Genomic DNA, 21291 nt, shown 5'->3' on the forward strand with positions numbered 1-21291 from the left:
TAATCAGATTCAACCAACCTGACGGAAATGTGGATTCCCAACAGGTTTCAATTTCAAACATATATGGCTTTGAAATATGTAAATGCTCTTGGGAAATGACAGGATGAGGCTATTCATAAAAGGAAACAAGAGAAGCATGTGAATTTTCATGGAAAAATGCCGAATGTTAATCTTGATCCAGATGAATGTCATTTGCTAGTGTTCAGCAAATACATACTGGGTTATTTACACCTTGCACACAGGAAGCTGATGACCCTTTGTAACAAGAATTCCAGGGAAAAGGCTGCCTGAGATTCAACCAGAAGGCTAGAGATGGACTTTCTGAACATAACTGGCCTTTGGGATTTCGTACCTTCTGTGGACTGCTTTCCTAACAGGAAGGAGAACTCCTCAAATTAACAATCATAAACACTGTTTAGTGGAGCCGTTAGTTTTCATCATAGTATCATCTCCCTAGACAAAGGAAATACTCAAACTTCCAATTTCATCCTTTTTCCCCTTTATGAGGTGACGTACTGTTAGTGTGGCTGACCCTCCGTGAACCATAACAAAGGATCAGCAGTTTCTATGCTCAAACTGAAGACGGGATGTGTCCTTCTGACAGTGCAGAATTCAAAGGGCTCGCAGACCGATCATTAGAAATAAAATGACAAACATAACTTTTCCGTAAAGAGCATATCGTGTCGATTTATTATAGAATGCGGTTAAAAAAAAATATTTTGAGGTTAGCCTCTCCAGTTTAAAAGCACGTCACTAGGAACACTTGACAGCTATGCAATGGTCTCTCCCTCACCTGCCCCACCCAACCTGCCAAGTTCTGTAAACAGGGTTCTGAGAACATTCTGTCAATTTCTTGACATGAACCACCAAATGTATTTGCTTCTTAAAGAAAACCATCTTCGGAATTTCCAAAGCATGCACTGTTAGCTCGGCATTAGGTATTTCCAAAGGACAAATTTTGTTATGGTATCATAAGGCCAAAATATAATACCTATTTACCAGACATACACATTACAACTAGAAAAACATTACAAACGTTAACCTAGTGTAACAATTCCATCAGGAATTAATGGGAAAAGGCACTGCATCTCTCTCATGTCACCACACATCAACTACCCACTTCACACGCCTTGAATTCGAGTCCTGCCCAACGCTGTGACAGCATTTTCTACAACATACAATTCACAGTGGGTTAATACGTCTTACACTGTTTTCCCACTCCCAGATTCTTCACCCAAGTGCACAACAGGTATGAATATATGCTATCAGCTGTATTTACAAGTTTATCTTGATGTTTTAGTGGGGTAAAAAATCAACTATGTCACCCGACAGCTCTCCTAAAAGGCTTTTGGCTATGACTCATGGAGATAAACCACCACACGAAAGAAATCAATGAAACCGATGTCCTACCCAAAACACCTAAACTAAAATTTCTTATCCACAAAAAATTGGCAGTGAAACTGCGGTTCTCTGAATATTATAAGCGAAACTCTACACAGGAATTTCAGATCGACTTCTTTTGCCAAAGCACTGAGTTGTAAGTTGCTTCGGACAGGGTGCTGAGTGAGTGAGTTCCGTAGAATTCCACGTGTGAGCGCTGTTGCAAAGAGAGTCACGAATCTGGAGAGGTGACAGATTTTTCAAATGCTTTCCTAGCTTCCCAAAAGATGTAAAACAACAATGGCGGAACTCTATATACGAACAAAGGTTAGTCATGAAAATCAGTAATATACATGCACAAACATTAGAACATGAGAGGAAGAAAGGAAACACTACAATTCCCACATTGTATGGTTGTTGTTTTCGCAACCTTTCCGCACCAGACACTCCGTGGCTTCACGCAGTGCCTTGTCCTACCAGTAGAGATAGTCTACCCCGTGGGCTGGTTAGAAACAGAAGGCTCTCCCCGGACCCATTATCAACCTGCCCTTGGCAAAAACAGAACCTACTAGAAAAGAACAAGTACAAAACACTATCGTTATCAGTTTTCTCGAGACGTTCCCAAATGTCCTTGTGCGATCACCCCAGACTCAGTGATTGGCCCAGGACATTCCTGGGAGCCATGAACACTGACTGACGCGCAGCACTAGAACCAGGAGACAAAGCCTTGCCTCTCTCCTGAGCAACATGAACTGGAATTTCTGCCACCGTGATCACGGCTGCCACCTCCAAAGTTGTGACCGGCCACTTCCACAGTAAAAGATTCCTCCCCATTGAGTATGACTTGGATTACTTCTGCGTCCCGGTGCCTGTTCAGCTTAAGTGGATGGGCGTGTACTCCGGCCTTCGGGTCTGGATAATTTTTGGTTTGGGTCTCTTCATTCTTTCCATCTCGTCTTCTTCCTCGTTCTCCTGGTCGCTCTCGCATACGTGGACGACCACGCTGGGAGTGGTGTCGGTCGCTGCGTGCAATTCATACTTTTCCCCTGGGGAAAGAAAACGATTGCGGGGTAACTCAGGGAAGTCACTGACAGCCAATGGGCAACAGTAACTGGAATAGCAGTAGGGGTCTGTGGACATTCAGTGGGGACTGAGGGACATGGCCGGTATGCTCTGGATTAGTGTTTCTTTGCTGGTTCATCCAGGAAAAAAATATATATACACAGACACACACAGTCATGCACCGCCTAATGACATTTCGATCAATGACGGACCGCATACATGACAGTGGTCCCGTAGGATCAGTACCATATAGCCTAGGTGTGTAGTAGGCTATCCCACCTAGGTTTGTGTAAGTGCGCTCTATGATGTTCACACCACAACGAGATTGTCTAAGGTCGCATTTCTCAGAATGCGTCTCCATCATTAAGTGCCATATGACTGTAATATACAATATCATCATTGCATATTACTCTGCTTTCAGTCAAATACTCTGAGTCCAGGAAGATGAAAGGTACAGAAAGAATGTGTTTTCCAATTACACTTAACATGTCCACCAGGTCTCCTAAAACACCCAGAGGACCCCCCCCCCCCCCCCGCCCCACAGCGTGGTGTGAGGAGTATCTGTTCAGGAAAAGATGCCACATGAATAAATGTGTCAGGACAGGACAGAGTGAGCCTCCCTCCACAGAGCACCCCGGGGGACAGGAGGCTCAAGGAGGGCCTGCATGAAGACACAAGGGTGGCTGGTTGAACCAGGGGCTCCCAAAACATTTTCGACCACGGCATCCTTTTTCAAACGACAGCTATCAACCCCCTGGAACCAGGAGTGTCCTGCTGCTCTGGGTCAGCCTTAGTTTTCCAGTTCAGTCAAGTTCAGGCCACTCTGGTCCAGCAAGGGCTGGGGGAGCTTTCTTCAGCAGCCAAGCCCTGGCAGCGCTCTATGGCGCCGGTCTGGCCACAGAAGAGTCTGCATCTTGGGAGCTGAGGAAGGCAGCGCAGCACAGAGGCCAGCACTTGGCCTGTGAGTGCTGCCGCTTAGTACCCGGTGCTCATGGGCATGTCCCTTCACCCCCCTGTGCACCTCAGACTCCTCCTCTGTAAAATGGGATAATAAAGGCATTGATCTCAGGGAGCTGATTACATGAGTGAATGCAGGCAAAGCACTGGTACCTGGTACACGGTACCCATTCCCCATAAGTGTCACCTCGTTTCATTATGTTGAAAAATGGAACGTGAATGGTTACTGGTGGAAAGCTGGGAGTAGCAGAAATGCTGGGGATTTCAGATAGGGGTGCGGTGGGGAGGGAGGCAGCTTGCTTCAGTTTGCTCTACCTCTCAGTTGCGGGGGAGCCTGGGGTGGGTTTTCCTCCAAGTTCTCTTCCTGCCTGACTGGATTAGAAGGGCAGCTAAGCAGGGCTTCCTGCCTCACCCCGCTCTGGCAACTCCTCTGAACACAGAATGCGCTGTGACTCATAAAAAAGGTGGTTCCCTTCCCTCTATCCCACAGGGGAGACTGGACTGTCATCATGATTGCCTTTGAGAAGGTGAAGGCGCCTCTGCTCTCTCCTGGCAAGAATTAAGGTGGAGGGTCAGAGTCCCCCTGGGTCAGGAGGCTCTTGACAAATCCTTATCTAGCTCCCCATCAATCATAGTCCGGAAAGCTTGGCGTAGGACTGTATGTGCAATCTTGTTGGGGGCAAAGTAAAGCTGAGATAAGAAATATTATTCAAGCTCATTGTTAAGTAAACTAAGGGGCCAATGGACATTATGTCCATTTTCTATAAAGCCTTCTCAAATAAGCCTTCTGGAAGGGAGTGGTACATTCTGGAGAGTGAGGAATTCTCCTTAGCATCTCTCCTTGCCTCTGGAGCAGTGTGACACCTCTCTGCAGGTGCAGATTTTGTTTCTCCCTCCTCTAACATCACAGCAGGTTCCAACCCTCAGCTGTGGGGATGCGCCTGGGCCAGGAGCTGCCCGGAGAAGCACACGCTTGCTCAGACCAGCCATTTTCCATCCTGACCTTCACGCCAGGATGAGCAGTAAGTAACGTGATCCTTGCTTCTTACCACACGGGGGATTTCCGTCGGGCCATGTTTTCAGAAATGTGATCTTTTCAATACGAAACTGCTGATGGTCCAAGAAAATAAAACTCTCAACCCAAAGGAACATCGGACTGCTGGTCAAGGAGAAAGCTGATGGTCTCAGCACTTACTGCGTTTGCTCCAAAGATGGGGCAGGAGTGGGGCTCAAACATCTGTACCCCAAGACCCTCTTGTACCCACCTCTCATCCAAACCCTATCAGAGAGGACAGGGGTCACTAACATTTTATTGTTTTCAAAAAACATGCATTGAGTGCTGCCTATGAGCCAGATACTGTTTAAAGTGCTTTCTCCACAATGGTCTCCTCTCCCGGTCACTCCACTGGGTAACACCCATTTTACAGATGAGGAGCCTGAGCCAGAGTACCTGTCTCCCTTCATCCCTGCAGAGGACTGGAGCCTCCCCCTGCCGGGGGAGCACCCGTATGGGGCCAAGTCAGGGCATGCAAGACTGGGGCTCTTTCTTACGACAACTGATGGTTCTCTGTTCCCTCACACATTCAAAAGGGCAGGCGAGAATGAGATGAGCGGTCAAAATTACCTTCCACTACAATGAAATTCCTAAAAGGGAGGGGTCTGTTTTGCCTCTCCAAAGTCCACCTGCTCATCCCCACTTGGAGCGACAGGACGTGGGGCCAGGTCTTGAGCCACCCAGATGAGGTGTGCTCAGTGGGTGAGGGGACGGATTCAGGTGACGCCGAGTGGGAGGGTCACGGTGCTTGGTCCCCATGGCCAGCTACAGTCCCTCTTGTACACCTTCCTAAGGAATGAGGCCCGAGGCAGGCACGCAGGCTCCCAGCGTGAGTTACAGTGATGAGGAAGAATGCAAATAGAGAAGATTCACAACGCCACTGGCATCCATCACACGGAAAGTTGAAAAGGCAATGGGGCCGCCACTGCTCCCTGCTGTGGGGGAGCATCTGTGTCTCGGACCTGGAGCGCAATCTCTCCACATCTCCTTGCCCTGCTCCCCCCGGAGAGCACCGCTTACCTGGCCCTAGCTTGGAGATAGCGTATAAAAGATCATAATTTATGACAGGAGTGGCGTCTTCCACTTGTTTCCAACCGACCGGGGGAGAGGCAGGAGGAGAGATCAGAAACTGCTTGTCTGGATTCGGTGGAGCCAGGTGTGAACTTCCTATGTGTAAAGTCTGAGGAGAGAAATAAATACAGGCGGATGTTTCTCGAGGGAAGAACTGAAGAAATGCAGCAGCACTGAACGACAGCTTACGGAAGACAGGCGGGAGGGGACGAGCCACGTGGGGGCAGCAGGACCGGGCAGTTCAGGGACAAATGGTAACAGGGTCCATGAGTGGAGGGGGAGGGAAGAACTCTGGTTTTAGTGCAAACGTGATTAGAAGCCCCTCCCAGCCTGGGACTCCAAGCACGGGGACTGCAAGTAACTATGCTTGACCCAGACTGAGGGAAGATCAACAGAAATGGTTTTCCTAGAAATGGAAAAAATAAAGCCACTGTCGTCCAGGTCAGAAGGGATCTCAGAATCTATTTCTTCTAGCTCCTCATATCACAAAAGTGCAGCTGAAGCTCCAACAGGCTAAGCAACATCTCTAGGATTATACAGTTGTTTAGGGGATTTTCAGAATGAACAGGCATTTACTTTAATAATCAGAAAAAGTCATGGAGGGACCAAGTCTTTACTTACATGGAACCCCAGAAATGCACAAAGGAGTGAGCTCAGCACTAAGGATCCAAGGCCAAGGCTTTGCCTCACATCCACTACCAGGGGGCAGGGCGGGCAACTTCGTCTTCTCGGGCTGGAGCCTTTCTGCAGGGTCTGCTTCCAAACTGGTGTGGAACTCAGAGCCCCCACAGGGGACTGGGGTTCACATTAACCAGGGAGCAGAATCTGAGAGAAGCTTCTTCCCCCTCCCCACTGCCAACCTGTTCGACCCCTGTTACATCATCAAATGGAACTTTGTGAGCTGCCTGGAAGGTGGGTCACCTATCATGGAGGGTCCCCAAGAGGAGAGCTGGAAGGGTGGTGAGCAAGAGAAAAAGCAAACCCACTCACAGCATCGCCTGAGTGCCCTGGGGCTGGGACCCCTCTACCAGGAGGAAGTCTTAGTCTTGGCTACATGTCTGGTCAACTCATTTTTTTCCTTCAAGCCGGGCCTGGCAGCCCTGTGTTGATGTGCATCCTGCTGGCAGACTACAAGTTCTCCACTTAGAGAGGAGGCTGCTGAGAACCTGCACAGAGCCAGGAGCCAGTCTGGTCTGCTCTGGGTCTGGAGCAAGTCATTAGCCCTGATCCTTGAGCCAATTCATGAAAACTTGCTACACAGATCCTGGGGTTCTGGGGAAGCCGTGCCCACAACACTGCCCTCTACCAGCTCGTTCTTCCTTCCATCATCACTCAACCCAAGGAGGTCAGGAACCATTTCTGAGAGAGCTTTCAAATACACACTGATGTTTTCTTAAAATAGGGCAGACAAGGAAAATTTGGAGTATGAACTTTGCCCTTCTCAAGATGAACTCTTGGAGTCTTAAATCAACTCAATCGATGTACAAGCTATTTTTAGAAGGAGTGAGTGGGAGGATTGATGAACTCGACTGACCTGAGCAAAATATAATTTCATTTCCTTCCCGAGAAATTCAGTCTTATGTAGCTGGAGTCTCGCGTCGGCTGCGGATAAGGGGTTGCTGAAGTTTATTCGGACTCGTTTGAAGCTCTTAAAATATTGAAAGGTGATATCCTTGTCATATGTCTTGAAGAGGGATTCAAATTTGGCCTGAAAAATAAAATGAAAGGAGTTAAAATTTACCAGCATATGACCCTTGATTAGACAACCAATTACATTTCTTATTGAGCAATGGAATTAGTAATTACTAGTAATTATAATACCGATAATTATTAGTATCATTTCAAGAACTCCTAACTTCTTTCTTCCAGAAGACAAAACTCAACTTTCCCCTCTGAGCGATTGTGCCCTTTTAATTCTAATACAGGTGATTTTATACGAAAGTAAGGATGTATACGATTTACTAACTTCATTTATTCAGCAGAACACTTACTAATACTTAAATACTTGTTATAGTCACAGAAACCTTCCTTTTAAAGTAGAATGAGCATTTTCGAAAGAGGACCAGCTTGGTAATTTGCCACCCCTCTGGCCTGACAGTTCCTGTATCCGGTGACCTTTGGCCATCCCCCACTCAGCTGAGGGCTTTGCTGTGTGCATCAAATACTTCTTTAGGGCTTAAAAGCGCTAGAACTAATTTGAAAAACCCATTTTTATTGAACTGGAAAAGAAGTTAATAAAAAGCCTTACATTCTTAACGTAAAGGAAGTGGGTTTAAAAAAAATTCCCACTATTGTTTTCCCACTCAATCTGTTACTTTTTAACTCTCTAAAAATAATACTGGTTTAAAAAGATGAGAGGACTGCCAATGGAGCTGTTTCTGCAGGCTGGCTTGAACATATATACATCTCTAGCTCTAATGTTATAAGGGCTGGTGAAAATTCTGAAACAGCAGGAGCTCTTAGAATTGAAATGCCCGAGGTCAATGGTTACTAGCTTAGATTCAGGAAAGAGCTCATCAGCCTCCTGGGAAAAGCTCTGGGGGACGCCCCCTTGGTGGGTCCAGGGGTGGAGGTGTTGGTGGGGGGAGCCGGGAGGCCACTGCAATCCTTCAGCATTCCAACCAGAGAGCAATGGGCAGTTGAAACTGAGGAAGATTACATGGACTTAGTTGTTGTGTTTTACGAGTCTTTTATTCCAGACTAAACACTGAGGAAAGTTTGGGAACCCCTGTGAAAGGCAGAAGGGGGTGTCTGAGAGTTGGGATGGGGCAGCATGACATTTACACAGGTGACTGGTGCAGAAGAGGAGGCGGGGACCACAAAGTACCGTGGAAACTGATGGAAAGCACAGGACTTCTGCAGAGGAGAGAGAGGATTCTGAATAGAGAAGAGAACGTCTTCAAGAATACTCAGCGATAGAAAGAGGAGGAGCGAAGAGGCCACCCTGGACCACGTGCTCGCTCCACATGGCAGGGCTGCCAGCAGGTCTGGTGGTGTCTCCAAGAGGCAGGTTGTTAACGGGGAGTGGGAACAACCCACAACTTTCTCTCTGCAAATTCCTTGGCTTTTCTTTAGTTTCTAGAAATTTCTGTGACTTTCCCGTGAGGGGTTTCACAGAGGCAAAGAATGAGAAAGAAAGCAGAGCAGATGCTTCGCATGGGATTTCATCTGGCTGCCTCTGACTTTTTTCCCCACCTCTCTGTGCATGGGCAAATTTCTGGCATATGGATGTCTGTGTAAATTTGGAATTTCGCATGACCTCATCGATGGGCATTGTGACCAACTGTGTAGTTTTGAAGCTATGATTCATAATTTAGGTGAGATGACTTTCGTGAATATTTTTAGAATACAAATCAAGGCTTAGGACAAGAACACAACAGAACTCACGTTATCTGTTAAGGCCATGATACTATTATACCATTCTCTTACAAAATAATCTAATTTGTTCTGATAACTGATATCTAGTTATTACAGTTGTTGGATAGAATCTCTACTTAATTAAATAAACAAAATAGTGATTTTACTCACATAAGGCTAATACTAAATACACAGACTTTATACTTCTACATATAGAATGTGCTCTAATATTTAGTTCAAAAACTGCAGTCCTGGCTCACAAGCATAGTACACAATTACGGAGTTAAATTGGACTTAAAAAAAAAAAAGAAGAAAACTTCATATGTCCCAATACAGCTTTGGGTATAAAGCATGTAACACAAACACCCCCCCCCCCCCCAACAGAACATACAGAATTCATCCATATACAATATTGTTAAAGATCATTTAGACAGCTGGGTAGCTATTGATGAAAATCTTGCATTTTAATCAAATGAAGAAGCAAAGCATAATAATTAAAATTACTAATTACATTAATTACCATCAATGAGAGCTGCTTTCCAGGAGGTATGCTTACCCCACACTTAAGTTATTTATGCAGTTTTGTTATTTGCCACGACTGCATTTTCTCTAGCTAGAGAAATCTAGAAACTCGAGGACAGACCCTTGTAATTACTGCAAACATATAAATGTCTTTACAATATTTATTTCCTAAGATAAAATCAAATATTCTGAATTCTAGACGTCAAAGTGAAACATCCTGTTCATCACCAGAAAAGACCTCCCTCCAAGAAATTTACTTACAAACCTGCACAGAATGAAAAACACACGATGCCCAAACTCTGCCTTCCTAGTTGGTCAGGGGACCTGGATGTTTTCAAATATTGAGAGCTTTAAAAATTCCTTCCTAGTTAATTCCTCAGGCGACAGCTTTTGATTTTTAAGGCTCAAAGTAATTTGGATTTATTTCAACACCCCTAAACCCACAAGAGAGCCAAAAACCACCCCCCCAAATATTTCAGTTAATAGTCCCAATTAACATAATGCTTTGAAAACTCTCAGAAATCACATTATATTAGAAGCCTTACCCTGGTTTCACTTTCGCTGAAGATATCACTGTTTGCCACACAGGCAATCAGGGAGCTAAAACTGTAGTTAAAGTTTCTAAAATGCATCTTGCTTTCTTTACAGTGAAAGCGCTAGAGACGCACACAGCCGAGCTCCAAGTGGGGTTCCTGTACAAGAGGCTGTGGGTTCTTTCTGGAGCCAGCGCTTATAAAGCACCGAGGTCCAGCCCCCTGGGAACAAAAGCGCAGCTTCTAGAGCATCCTGTTTGGACAGCAAATTCCTGAGTCAAGTCCTGCATGCTTGCTGGCAGACAGGGACGGAGTGTAAGTTTCTACTGGAAAGAGATGACGTCAACACCTTAGTCATTTTCCCTATGCTAATTAACTTTGCTTGGGGAGGATGGAAAAAACAGCCAAGGTTTGCTCTGCAGCTGCTTTATCGACCCCTGTTGCAGCATAGTTTCCACTGGTAGTAATTCCATTCAGCCACTCAGACACCACGCCGCTCAGCTGAATGGGACAACCGTCTTAAGATGGAAAATGTTACGGAAGAAAAAGGAGGAAGATCTACGGCAGTAAACAGCAATTAGCCTCCAGGGAAGTTTCAAGGCTTTGGGAAACCTGGAAACCAAAGTCTTGGTGAGTTCTTTGATCCCTGTAATTTCCTGAAAGCCTCAATCAAAGTTTCATATTGGGGTGTTAGAGAAAACATTTTGAAATCTGTCTTGGTCAATGAACTCTGTTTCTAAAGAAGAAAAGTGGAATTCATTGTGAAATACGGGACTTTTTCCCCCCAATTTAACTTTATTGGATGAAGGTCCTAATTCCCACTTGTATTCCACAGTGAAAATGTGGGAAGAGATCCTCAAGCCATCCTAGGATTTTCATTGGAAAACTTTATTATTGTAATTTGAGAACTAGGAATATGCAACACTTTGATCATTTTCTAACAGCTACTGAATTCAGAAAAAGATACAGAAACAGTTTAGAGAATCTAGTCTCTGAAGTTGAGAAAAGAAACAGTAAGAGGTTGCCCTGCTTTGATACTCACAAACTGATTTTTTTTTTTAAGTAGGAAAGGAAGAAGAAATAGAAAGAATGTACACTACAATTGAAAAGTTAATTCAGCTGGCCTTTCTTCAGGTACACGTCTGGTTTGGAGAAACATACTGGGATGGCAGGAGGCCAGTTCTTTCAAAAGGCTGCAACTCTTTGAACTTTTTTTTTTTTCTGGTGAGGAAGATTGGCCCTGAGCTAACACCTGTGCCAATTTTCTATTTCGCATGTGGGATGCTGCCACAGCATGGCTTGATAAGCAGTGCTAGGTCTGCCCCTGGGATCCGAACCAGTGAACCCCAGGCTGCTGAAGCAGAGCATGTGAACTTAACCACTGTGCCACCACCAGGCTGGCCCCTCTTTGAACTTTTAAGCACTTTACCAGTTTAGATCCCTATGGCAGTCTGGGTCCAAAGGCCTTCTCAAACTCCCCAATTTCATTATCACCTAAAAGCACTCACGTTATTTATAAAAGCTTTCTCTAGTCTGGAGGCACACAGATACACCTCTCAAGCTTCTGAAAGTTAAATGGAACCCTGCCATTCACACTTAAAAAAATTGACTTCAAAGAATCATTGAAGTCAGTCAATAATAAAAAGAATATATGCAATGGGGAAAAAACAAACCAGAGCATGTCCTTCCAAAAAAGGAGAAGCAGAGTCTTCTTGTATGAAGGCGCATTGCTTAATTTGCTGCCAACTGCAGAGTTATGTAAGAAACCAGTTATGGTGTTTGCTTTGCCAAATTACCCATAACTCCCAACCCGAAAAGATCTAAACGCATAGATTCTAAAAAAGTTTGGAACGCTGTCAATAGTTTGGTATACATCAATCACCCTGGGGAAACTGCCACATTGATGGTGCCTGGCAATGGGGAGTGTGCGCATGGACGAGCTGCATTTTCCGTGCAGTCTGCAGTGTGTTCTGGAGGCACATGCAGACTTTGGTGCTGGTGGAGTGAGTACGGGAGATGTTGGTGGGGAGGCTAACGGGAAGGGGAGGGGGAGGCAGGAGACACAGAACGGCGTTCCTCTTCTCCAGGGAGCCCAGGATCTTCTCTGAAGTACACTCCGTCCCTGAGCTCCAACCTCTTGCCCCCTCCTTTCTCTTTCTCCTGGGGTCCACTTTGGCAAACAGAGTTCATAGGTGATCAGAGGAGGAAGAAGAGGCTAATTTCACTGTCTTCTTCTCCTCCTCTGTCTCCTTCTTCTTTTAAAAATTGCGACATGAAGCTCCAGTTCAGTCGTGCAGACAAATCTGGAACATTTCTGTTTGTCTGAGACAACAGTACAGTCACCCAAATGTACAATTTTGGTTTCATTATAGGGATGAAAAGAAAGAAAGAATCGTGAGGTATTTGAAGATTGCTCAAGCATCTTTGCTCATAGAAATAAACGATCAGGGGCTGGCTCCGTGGCCGAGTGGTTAAGTTCGCGCGCTCTGCTGTGGCGGCCCAGGGTTCGGATCCTGGGTGCGGACATGGCGCCACTCGCCAGGCCACGTTGAGGCGGCGTCCCACATCCCACAACTAGAAGGATGTGCAACTAAGATATACAACTGTGTACACAGGGGGTTTAGGGAGATAAAAAGCAGGAAAAAAACAAAAAAGATTGGCAACAGTTGTTAGCCCAGGTGCCAATCTTTAAAAAAAAAAAAAAAAGTGAAAAGAAAGATCATCTCTCTTTAAAAAAAAAAAAAGAAATGATCAACGATCAATCTTTCACTAGGCTGCCCCAAAACCCTCACAAAATGTATAACTCTGCACCTGTCTTTGAACTGATTTTAAGCTTCATCTGAACCAAATTTAGTGAACTTGAGTGCTTCCATTTTCAGATCAGAGAAAGGGGCTCAAAATGGTGGCCAACTGTAGGGAGGCTGGATTGGACGCTCACTATCTGGCAAAAATCACTGAGTCACAAAGTATACCAGCACCCTGGACCAGGAGAGAGGGCACCCAGGGTCCACCGGTGCAGGCTTCCACAGCTGTGTGAGAGGTGTGGAGCAGATTTGTGTTTCCATCGTGTCACTCTGAGTAGTGTGGCTCCTTTATGGTGCTCCAACACCCTGGCTGGCCAAGGGGACAGACACCTGTCCCTGTATCCAGAGGGAACACTGCTTTACACTCATCTCGATTTCCCTTCATCTGCTAAGCTGACAGTTCTTGCTAGGAATGTCCGCTCTTTGACTGCATGCCTATTATCCACAAACTTGGGTTTCTAAACATCCTATGTGAGAATTCAGTTTGTAAATAGCAATTTTCCCCACTGAAAATAAAAACTGATCCAAAGCAAATGACAAATAGAAATGGCAAGCAGCAGGATATATTGGAGTATATGAGGAAGCCATTTGGTGTAAACCTAATTCAGCCTTTGTTTTTTCCAAAAGGGCCTGACGTGGCCATTGAGCATGCATTGTTTATCTGCTTTAAACACTCACTATGGCCAGAACAAATGCCCTTAAGATAAAGGTGCAACTTCCCCCACATTGGCAACTCCTTAAGGATAAGCATCTTTCCTTAGGCTAGTAACTGATTGCTGTGCTCACCTTTGACCACCCAGCCCACCTGTGACCACCCAGCTCGAGAGAACAGACCTGCCACCCTTGCTGTGTGCACCGAGACAGCAGACCTACCTGCTGTGTCCATCAATCACCGTGCTGACAGAGCAGTCTCGTGACTATTGTAAAAGGGACATTTCAATCATATGTGAAACATCCTCTTTGGGGGTATATAACCACTCTGTACACCTCACTTCTTTGGTGCCCTTTCTTCCTTTGGGAAGAAAGGCCCAGGGCCATGGTCGTCACATTTTAGCTTAGAATAAACTCACCCAAATCTTCATTTATAGATTGGTTATGGATTATCTTCGTTGACAGCAAGTATACAAAAAGTTGACTTTTGGGGCTGGCCCTGTTGCCGAGTGGTTAAGTTCGAGAGCTTCACTGAGGCAGCCCAGGGTTTCGGATCCTGGGTGCAGACAATAGCACTGCTCATGAGGCCATGCTGAGGTGGCATCCCACATGCCACAATTAGAAGGACCCACAACTAAAATATACAACTATGTACTGGGGGGATTTGGGGAGAAACAGCAGAAAGAAAAAAATTAAATAAATAAATTAAAATGTTCACTTTCCTACTTCTATACCCCTGGTGGTTTGGGAGACAGATACATTCTCAATTCTTGTTTGCTGGTCGGATGTAAGAGATTTGAAGGAAGCAGTGCCTAATGTCTCATTAGAACTTTTGAAAAGCATACTAAGAATTGCACTTAAAATAGTAAAACTGAAACCAGAAGTTGAAGAAATGAAATGCTTTAGTCAACTGAAAGCTTTAGATGCTTTGCATTTCTTCCATTCACACCATAAAAATCTTAAATGAGTTTTTTTTAACCTGCATTCTCTGGCTCCAAATAGTAAGAGCATATTTTCATTAAGAAGTTTCTATTTTCAGTGAGGAAAATTTGAGGTTTATGTTGAATTCCATCAACTCCATTACAGCATTCCTAAAACATAGTTAGGATGACCTCAGCACATCCATTACAAACCCCAAGGAGTTTACAACTACACCAAGAATGTGCCTTGGGTGGAACTTTCTACAAAATGACCAGGGAGGGAAACTGAGTTTTGACTTTGATGTGCAAACCAAAGCAGAGGAAAGAATGAGGCAATTTGCAAAAGGTCTCTCGGGAAGGAAAATGATAAAAGGTGTCAGAGCATTTATCTGGAATTGAATGAAACTTACTTTGTAGTGGAGTTTTTAGTTTCTGAGATAATGGAATAGCCTCCTTTTTATTGAGTATTTGCAGCCCTTCTCTCTCTAATGTGGAACATTGTTTCCCCAACCTAAGTCACCATACCAAAGAAAAACAGAGCGGCTCACCCCCTTACTCATCTCGATCACTTCCCAGTCTGAGAGGTGTTATTAGCTGATAGGTGTTCTTGTCCTCAACTTGCAAAGTGGGTTAATATCAGATTCACCATTGTGGTGAGGATTGAACAAGCTGACATAGGCACTGTGCCTGAGACACAAGTGGAGAGCCAGGACTCACCATGGTCTTTTAATTACAGATTCCATGCTTGTTCCATGGACTCCACACACCTGGCACAGTGCCCTTTGGTACTGGAGCTCATTTCCCCATCTCTGTCCTTAGTCGCTCTGCTGGACCATCCAGGGCACCTTGGATGCCCTGTTCCCCACAGGCCAATGGAAAGCTCTGTAGGTTCTCTGTACCCCTTTGCTCCCCCAGCACATCACTGCAGGCAGCCCTCTGCACCCACAGTGCCCTCCTAACTGGCCTCACTGTGGCCAATTTCTTATTGCTCCAATATAGCGTGTAATTCCTACAACATAAAAGAGTCCTTTTCTACTATAAAAGCTCAGTGACTTCCCATTGCTCCTTAGGTTGAAGGTGAAGCCTTTCGCTTAGTATTTCTCTGTTTGTCCATCCATGCGTCCATCCAGGCATGCATCCACTCATTTGTCCATTCATCCATCCATTCTTTCACCCAAGCACTGTTCTAGATGTTGGGGGTTCAAGCGAACAAAACAGACAACACTCCTGCCCTCACGGAGCTTACATCCTAGATGGGGAGAAATATACAGTAGGTTGGAATAGTGATAAGTGCTGAGAATAAGGCAGAGAGGAGGGCTAGAAAAGTTGGGAAAAAGAGATGTTGAAAGACTAGCCAGGGAAGGCATTCTGAGAGGACATAAGGATGCATCAAGACCTGAAGGAAGCGGGGGAGTGAACTGCGGGGTGTTGGGGAACAGCATTCCAGGCCCAGGGAACAGAAGACACAGAGACCCAAGGCATGTTGAAGGCCCAGCCGGAGGCTCAGGGTGCCTGTAAAGGAGGGACTTGGAGAAAGTGGCTGGAAACGAGGCTATATGAGACCTTTAGCACTGGAAGGCCTCTGGCTTGTGTGCTGACTGAGGTGGGAGCTGCTGGAGGGTTTTGAGCAGAGGAGGGGCATGGTCTGACTTCTGTAGACCAGAATCACTCCAATGTCTGGGTTCAGAACAGTGGGAGAGGGCAGGGTGGAGGCAAGATGCCCAGTGAGGCATGGGGCCTTCTTCTGCCATGGAGCCCATGGCTCTCAGACATGCCCTCAGCCGCACCTACTCTCCTCAGATCCCTCAGCCAGCTCCTCCCTTGTCTCTTCTCTGTCTGTCAAACTCCTATTCATCTTTCAAAGCCCATCACAAAGGCCACTTCTCTAGGAGGCGCCCCTCTCAACTAAATGTTCTCTCCATCCTTGAACCCTGGTGGCCCCCGGCTCTCACCACAGTCTGCCTGGCATCCTGGTGCTGTTCTTAACTTGGTCATCTCCCCACCACAGTGAAAGCTGCATGAGGGCACTCCCCCAAGATGCGGATGAATGCTTGTGGAGTTCAGGGGATGAACTGGGGAGGGCCCATCTGAAGCAGGTGAGGAGCTGGAACTCACCAGGCATCGAAGAGCTATGGCCCTTCATGCTCCTGACTGCAGGGCAGTCTGTGTCTTTGAGCAAAGGCCACGCCATTCCTGTTTGTCATAGGATGTGGTACAGCATTGCTTAAGGTGTTTGCTCAGCGGGTGCCATCACATTCCTGGTGTCCTTTCTCTGCCCTTGCTGTGTAGGGGCTCACAGGGTGCCGGGGCATGGGACTGCACCATCAGCTCCAGACTCTGAGGCCCCACCCCAGGCGGCACTACCAGAGCCTTATGATTCTCATGCATCTACAGCAGCGGTCTCCACGATACTTTGCATGTGGGAAGAACACAGTCAACTGAATATATGTTCCCCTTGTCTTTTTTAAGGGCTTATTTTTAGGGTGTGTTTTATAAGGTGCCCAGTGGAGAGCAGAGATTGTACAGAATTTACAAATAAAATGCTTTTACTGGCGGCGGTACTCAAAAATCTCCCACCAATGAAGTTCATGATCAAAAACATTTGGAGACCATTTATCCAAGAAGCAGCGATGAGATTAAATTCCCAACTTTCTTTAGGCTTCTTCGTAATGATCCAGGGTAAGAAAGAGAACAGGAAAACTCTTCTTCTTTTGCATCTCAAAAGGAATTTCCAGTTTTGTTCACTTTTAGGGGTAATCGGGGAATGGGGTCAGGAGGCCAGATTTGGGCTCAGGAATTTATTGCTCTTAGTATTTGCTTTATTACTGGTAAAATCTGCTCTGCCACGGAGAGGGGCCTCCATTTCAAGGAAAATGTAAAACAAAGCAGATAAGCTTTTTTCAGAACCCCCTCGAGAAAACAGTCAAGCGCTGTTTCTCCCACTACAGAGGATGAAGCCCCCTGGAATTCTAAATCTGAAATGAGAAAACCATCTTAAATGGAAATCTCCTTTAAGTTTGATAAGCATTAATCTTCTGAATCTGCAGGATAACACACAAGAAATGATATTAATACTAAACTTCAGCCTGGCACATTCCTGACGCTTTGAAAAAAACAGAAAAGCCTGAAATATCGTTTGATACTTTGCACAGGTTAGTACAAGATAGGGTACAAATAATTTGTATTTCTGAGATAACACAGAACTCTCAATCACTTAAATAAAAAAGAAAAGTGGCTTATTGATGCCAGTGCCAAAAAGGATGGATGCAATGATGAAAATGCTAAATGCGTATTTTAGCAGAATGGTAATCACGATCCATTAAAGCTCATGGTGGAAATAAAGGAAAATTGCCATCATTGAAAAAAAAAAAACAAAGAAAGAAAAGAAAAGAAATAAGATAAAATAAAACAGCCAATTGATTGGGAGAAATTAGGGAGGAAGAGCGTGTTCAAATTTATGCCTTAAGAGAGAGGTCACAGTTTGTACAAGATTTCGTCTTGTTTGGTAAATTCCATGTGACTCGAAATCCCATTAACTCTTGTTTCCTGATTACCTCAATCTTTCCTTAGTACATAAAGGTTAACCACCCTTCTGTAACTTCTTGGAAACGCACTGCTTGCAATGCTTAAGATGGGGAAATAGCCACAGGCAAATCAAAACTATACTTAATAACTTGGAGACCAGCGGCCGCACGATTCAGGGAGGTAACGTTTATTTAGAGATGACAGGGGCCAAAGCCACTCTCATTAATCATTCCTGATTTGTTCTCTGTAGTCTATTCCCTTCCAGACCCACCTTGCTTCAATTACTGATTTTAACTTCTGCTTTGAAGCCGTTCTCAGGCAAGGGCACAAACCTGCAGTGACAAAAACCTGGGCAGGAACAGCTGTGCCGGGGTGGGCTGGTGACGGGCGGCCACTGCACCGTTCATCAACCACCAGGACCTGATGATCTTTCATTCCAGTGCGAAACAGCTTTCCCAGCCCTAGACTGGTTCATTCCCATCAATAAAACCCTTTACACGCCAAGTGTGGGTTCTACGCTTAGTGTTAATGCTGATGGAAAAGCCTTCTTCCTTTCCTTGCCATACTCCAGACTCACCTCGGAACAACTGACACAACTAAAGCCTGGCCAGGCTGTGTGCTGCCACGAGGCAGAGGCCGGATCTCAGTCTGGTAGGTTCTCCCAGGGAACCTGGCATAGTGGTGGGCGCAATGCAAATAGCCTATTGATGCTCGGTGAGTGACTGGCTACACTGAAGACCGAAAGAGAGGGAGGGGGAAATGGGGTAAAATTGAAATCTGTGAATCTTTAATACCACATATAAAACGGTTTTCAGTAACCCTGCTACGTGGAGTCTGTATCCACACCCAGCTTTAAAACTCAGGAGTCAGCTCAGAAATTGTTTTTTGCCAAGTGTGGGAGAAGAGAAAAGTGTGTTAAGTGTTCTTAGTCTTTCCATTACCCACAGGCCCTGTTCCCGCGTCTGTGGTTGAGAAGTTACTAATAGGCCGTGGCACACGCTGTCTTTTTACACTTACATTGCCTTCTTCGCTGATTATTTAAAAGTCTGGCAATACGTCGCATGAGGAAAGATGCCATGTCCTCTTCATAGGGGTAACACAATGATTCAAAACATACTTAAAAAGCACAGAACAAACAAGACACCACCACACTTGGATATTAACACACACCATCAAAGAAGGGAACGATTATGCCAACTTTGTTCATTAGAAAAATATGGGTGCTCATGTCAAGTGACTAAAAGTGGGGCACAGGCCTTTGCACCAGAGCGTCTGAGATGTAAGAGCTGCCCTCTTTCCACCAGGGGTCTAGAATGGCTAGGTTCGTTCACTGGTTGTGAACTGGCAGCTTAATATTTAAAAAATTAGCTGTCAATATTGAAAAGTTGGGAGGTTTCACACAGAAACAGAATTCCTGGCCTCCGGAGGATAGAAAAAAGGAAGATGTTGCAATCTGGGGCCCAGAGGCCCACGTGACCATGGCTGAAACTTTGGCCAAACCTATGCTCTCCAAATATCAATGGCCCCATTGCTCTCGACTCCAAAGGCATCTGAATTTTTGGCCTCTGGCTTAATTTAGTAAGTCATCAAAAATAGATTAGTCACCTGCTATAAGCCAGACACTGTGAGAAGTAAGAATACACGTACGGCAGCTTACCATCCATCCCCAGGGCCCCAAATGTTCTGTCAAATAATCTACTCCAAATAATACATTTAGAGAGCGTGTCCCTCACCCCTTACACAGCAATTCTGTGTTTTTTTCTGATCCATTCACTAGCACAATAGATTCCCATGGGTGAGTCCCTAGGGATTTGTAGAATGTTCTCCCCCATGCCCGAAATTATACCGTAACACAAGTGAACAGTAGAGACATCATTATGGAGATGGCCTAGATTCTGCTCAAATGTTTACAAACCACAGTTGGTTTCTTTAGCAATTGTTAGTTATACGTGATTTGGCCATACCAGGGAGGTGACCAGCATGGCTGTGGATCAGAACCTTAACACTCTTACAGATTTCTACAGACCTAGCTTACGACCAATGGAGGCATAAATGTTTTGTCATGACCAGCAATAGAAGACGCAGTCAGAAAGATTATCTGAAAGCAGATTGAGACCCAGGTATGTTCAGGGTGAGGTTTTCAACACAGGTTTTTAAAAGACCTTTCTGAGAAGACAGCCTTTTAAACAGCTCTTGTAAAAATCTAGGATACAACTTGATTTGATCAATCTTCTTATGTTGAAAGAACTCTTAGGAAGATCACGCCTGACTTTATACTTGTAAGAAACCCTCCCCATGAGTGGGAGCTGCCCTGGGCTCTTCCATCCTGAGGGAGGTCACAGTGGCAGTACTGCCCTCTGTAAGGGTGAAATTATGAGTCACATACAGTGATCAACTGCTGGGGTCTGTTGAGCCCCCACTTCTGCCCCCTGACCCAACCAACCAACCAACCAAGAAAAACTCAACAGTCACTGGCTGCTTCCAGAATCTGAGTCAGGAGGTTTATTAGGGAGTGTTCCTGGGATCAACGCCCAGGGAAGGGCAAGGGAGGGGAAGGGAGGGGAGAAATTGGGACTAGGCAGAGGGAGAGTAGAGCTACAGTGTGCTCCCAATGGAAGCCTCGCTGACCCTGTGGGGAGTTCTGAAGATGGGACAGCCCTCGTTGGAGCAGAGGGGCTGGGCCTTGATACCCCCACATTGGTCAGCTCTGGGATAGGGGCTACCTTGAGAAAGGAGGGGACTTAGGGAGGTGATTCTCCTCAGCTAAAGTAATCCCCAAAGGGGGCGACTGCCAAGGGCAACCGGGGGACAAATCTTTTATTCCTGAAGGAACCTGGGGTGTGTCATTATGTCCCCCAACCAATCAACCAACCAACCAGCAAACTAGACCCAAGGTCAAAGAACCAAGACCCAAGTCAAGGAACCAACAAGACCCAAGGTCAAGGAACCAACAAGACCCAAGGTCAAAGATTTGTACCCTAAGTTAATCATCTGAGATTTCTCACAGATATGGCAGACTTTAAACTGGACACCATGAAAATATTACTGATTCCACTCCAGATCATTAGCTCATCTATCCTTGTGAGGGACTTCTAAAGGAATATGGTAAAATAAGCAGCAAACTCATTGGTTTAAGCTTGTCATATAAACCAGGTCAACTAAAACTCTGAATACTGACCCAACAGTTTCCATCCTAGGAATTTATTCTAAGGAAATCCTCATGGCTGTGGGCAAAGATTTAGATGCAAATACATTCCCTGCAATGCTGTTTATGCAAATAACACACTAGAAACAACCTAAACATCCAATCAGTGACCAGTTAATAAACATGCTGAATCCATTCAACAGGCTATAGAGCTACTCACACGGAGGAGGTGAAAACTATCTAAGGACCTAAAAAGATGTCCACAACTTGCTGTTAAGAAAAAAGCAAGTGACAAAGCAATGTTTATTGT

General features: G+C 45.4%; 1 protein-coding gene across 3 annotated transcripts in view; it reads right to left on the reverse strand.

Annotated features, from left to right (window-relative positions):
• Nucleotides 1-660: 660 nt before the first annotated feature.
• Nucleotides 661-21291, reverse strand: part of RCAN1 (regulator of calcineurin 1) — a 96675-nt gene continuing 76044 nt past the window's right edge. For 2 of the 3 annotated variants that reach the window (XM_070597729.1, XM_070597730.1), the window contains exons 2-4: nucleotides 7059-7232; nucleotides 5474-5633; nucleotides 661-2426 (exon numbers count right to left, since the gene is read on the reverse strand). In XM_070597729.1, the coding sequence (XP_070453830.1) occupies nucleotides 2254-2426; nucleotides 5474-5633; nucleotides 7059-7232 (507 nt within the window). In that variant the 3' untranslated portion in view covers nucleotides 661-2253. Of the gene's footprint in view, nucleotides 2427-5473; nucleotides 5634-7058; nucleotides 7233-9948; nucleotides 10475-21291 lie in introns of those variants that run through there. The other variant, XM_008516893.2, reaches the window with a different exon arrangement.

The sequence above is a fragment of the Equus przewalskii genome, chromosome 27 (genome assembly GCF_037783145.1).
Source record: "Equus przewalskii isolate Varuska chromosome 27, EquPr2, whole genome shotgun sequence".
NCBI lineage: Eukaryota > Metazoa > Chordata > Mammalia > Perissodactyla > Equidae > Equus > Equus przewalskii.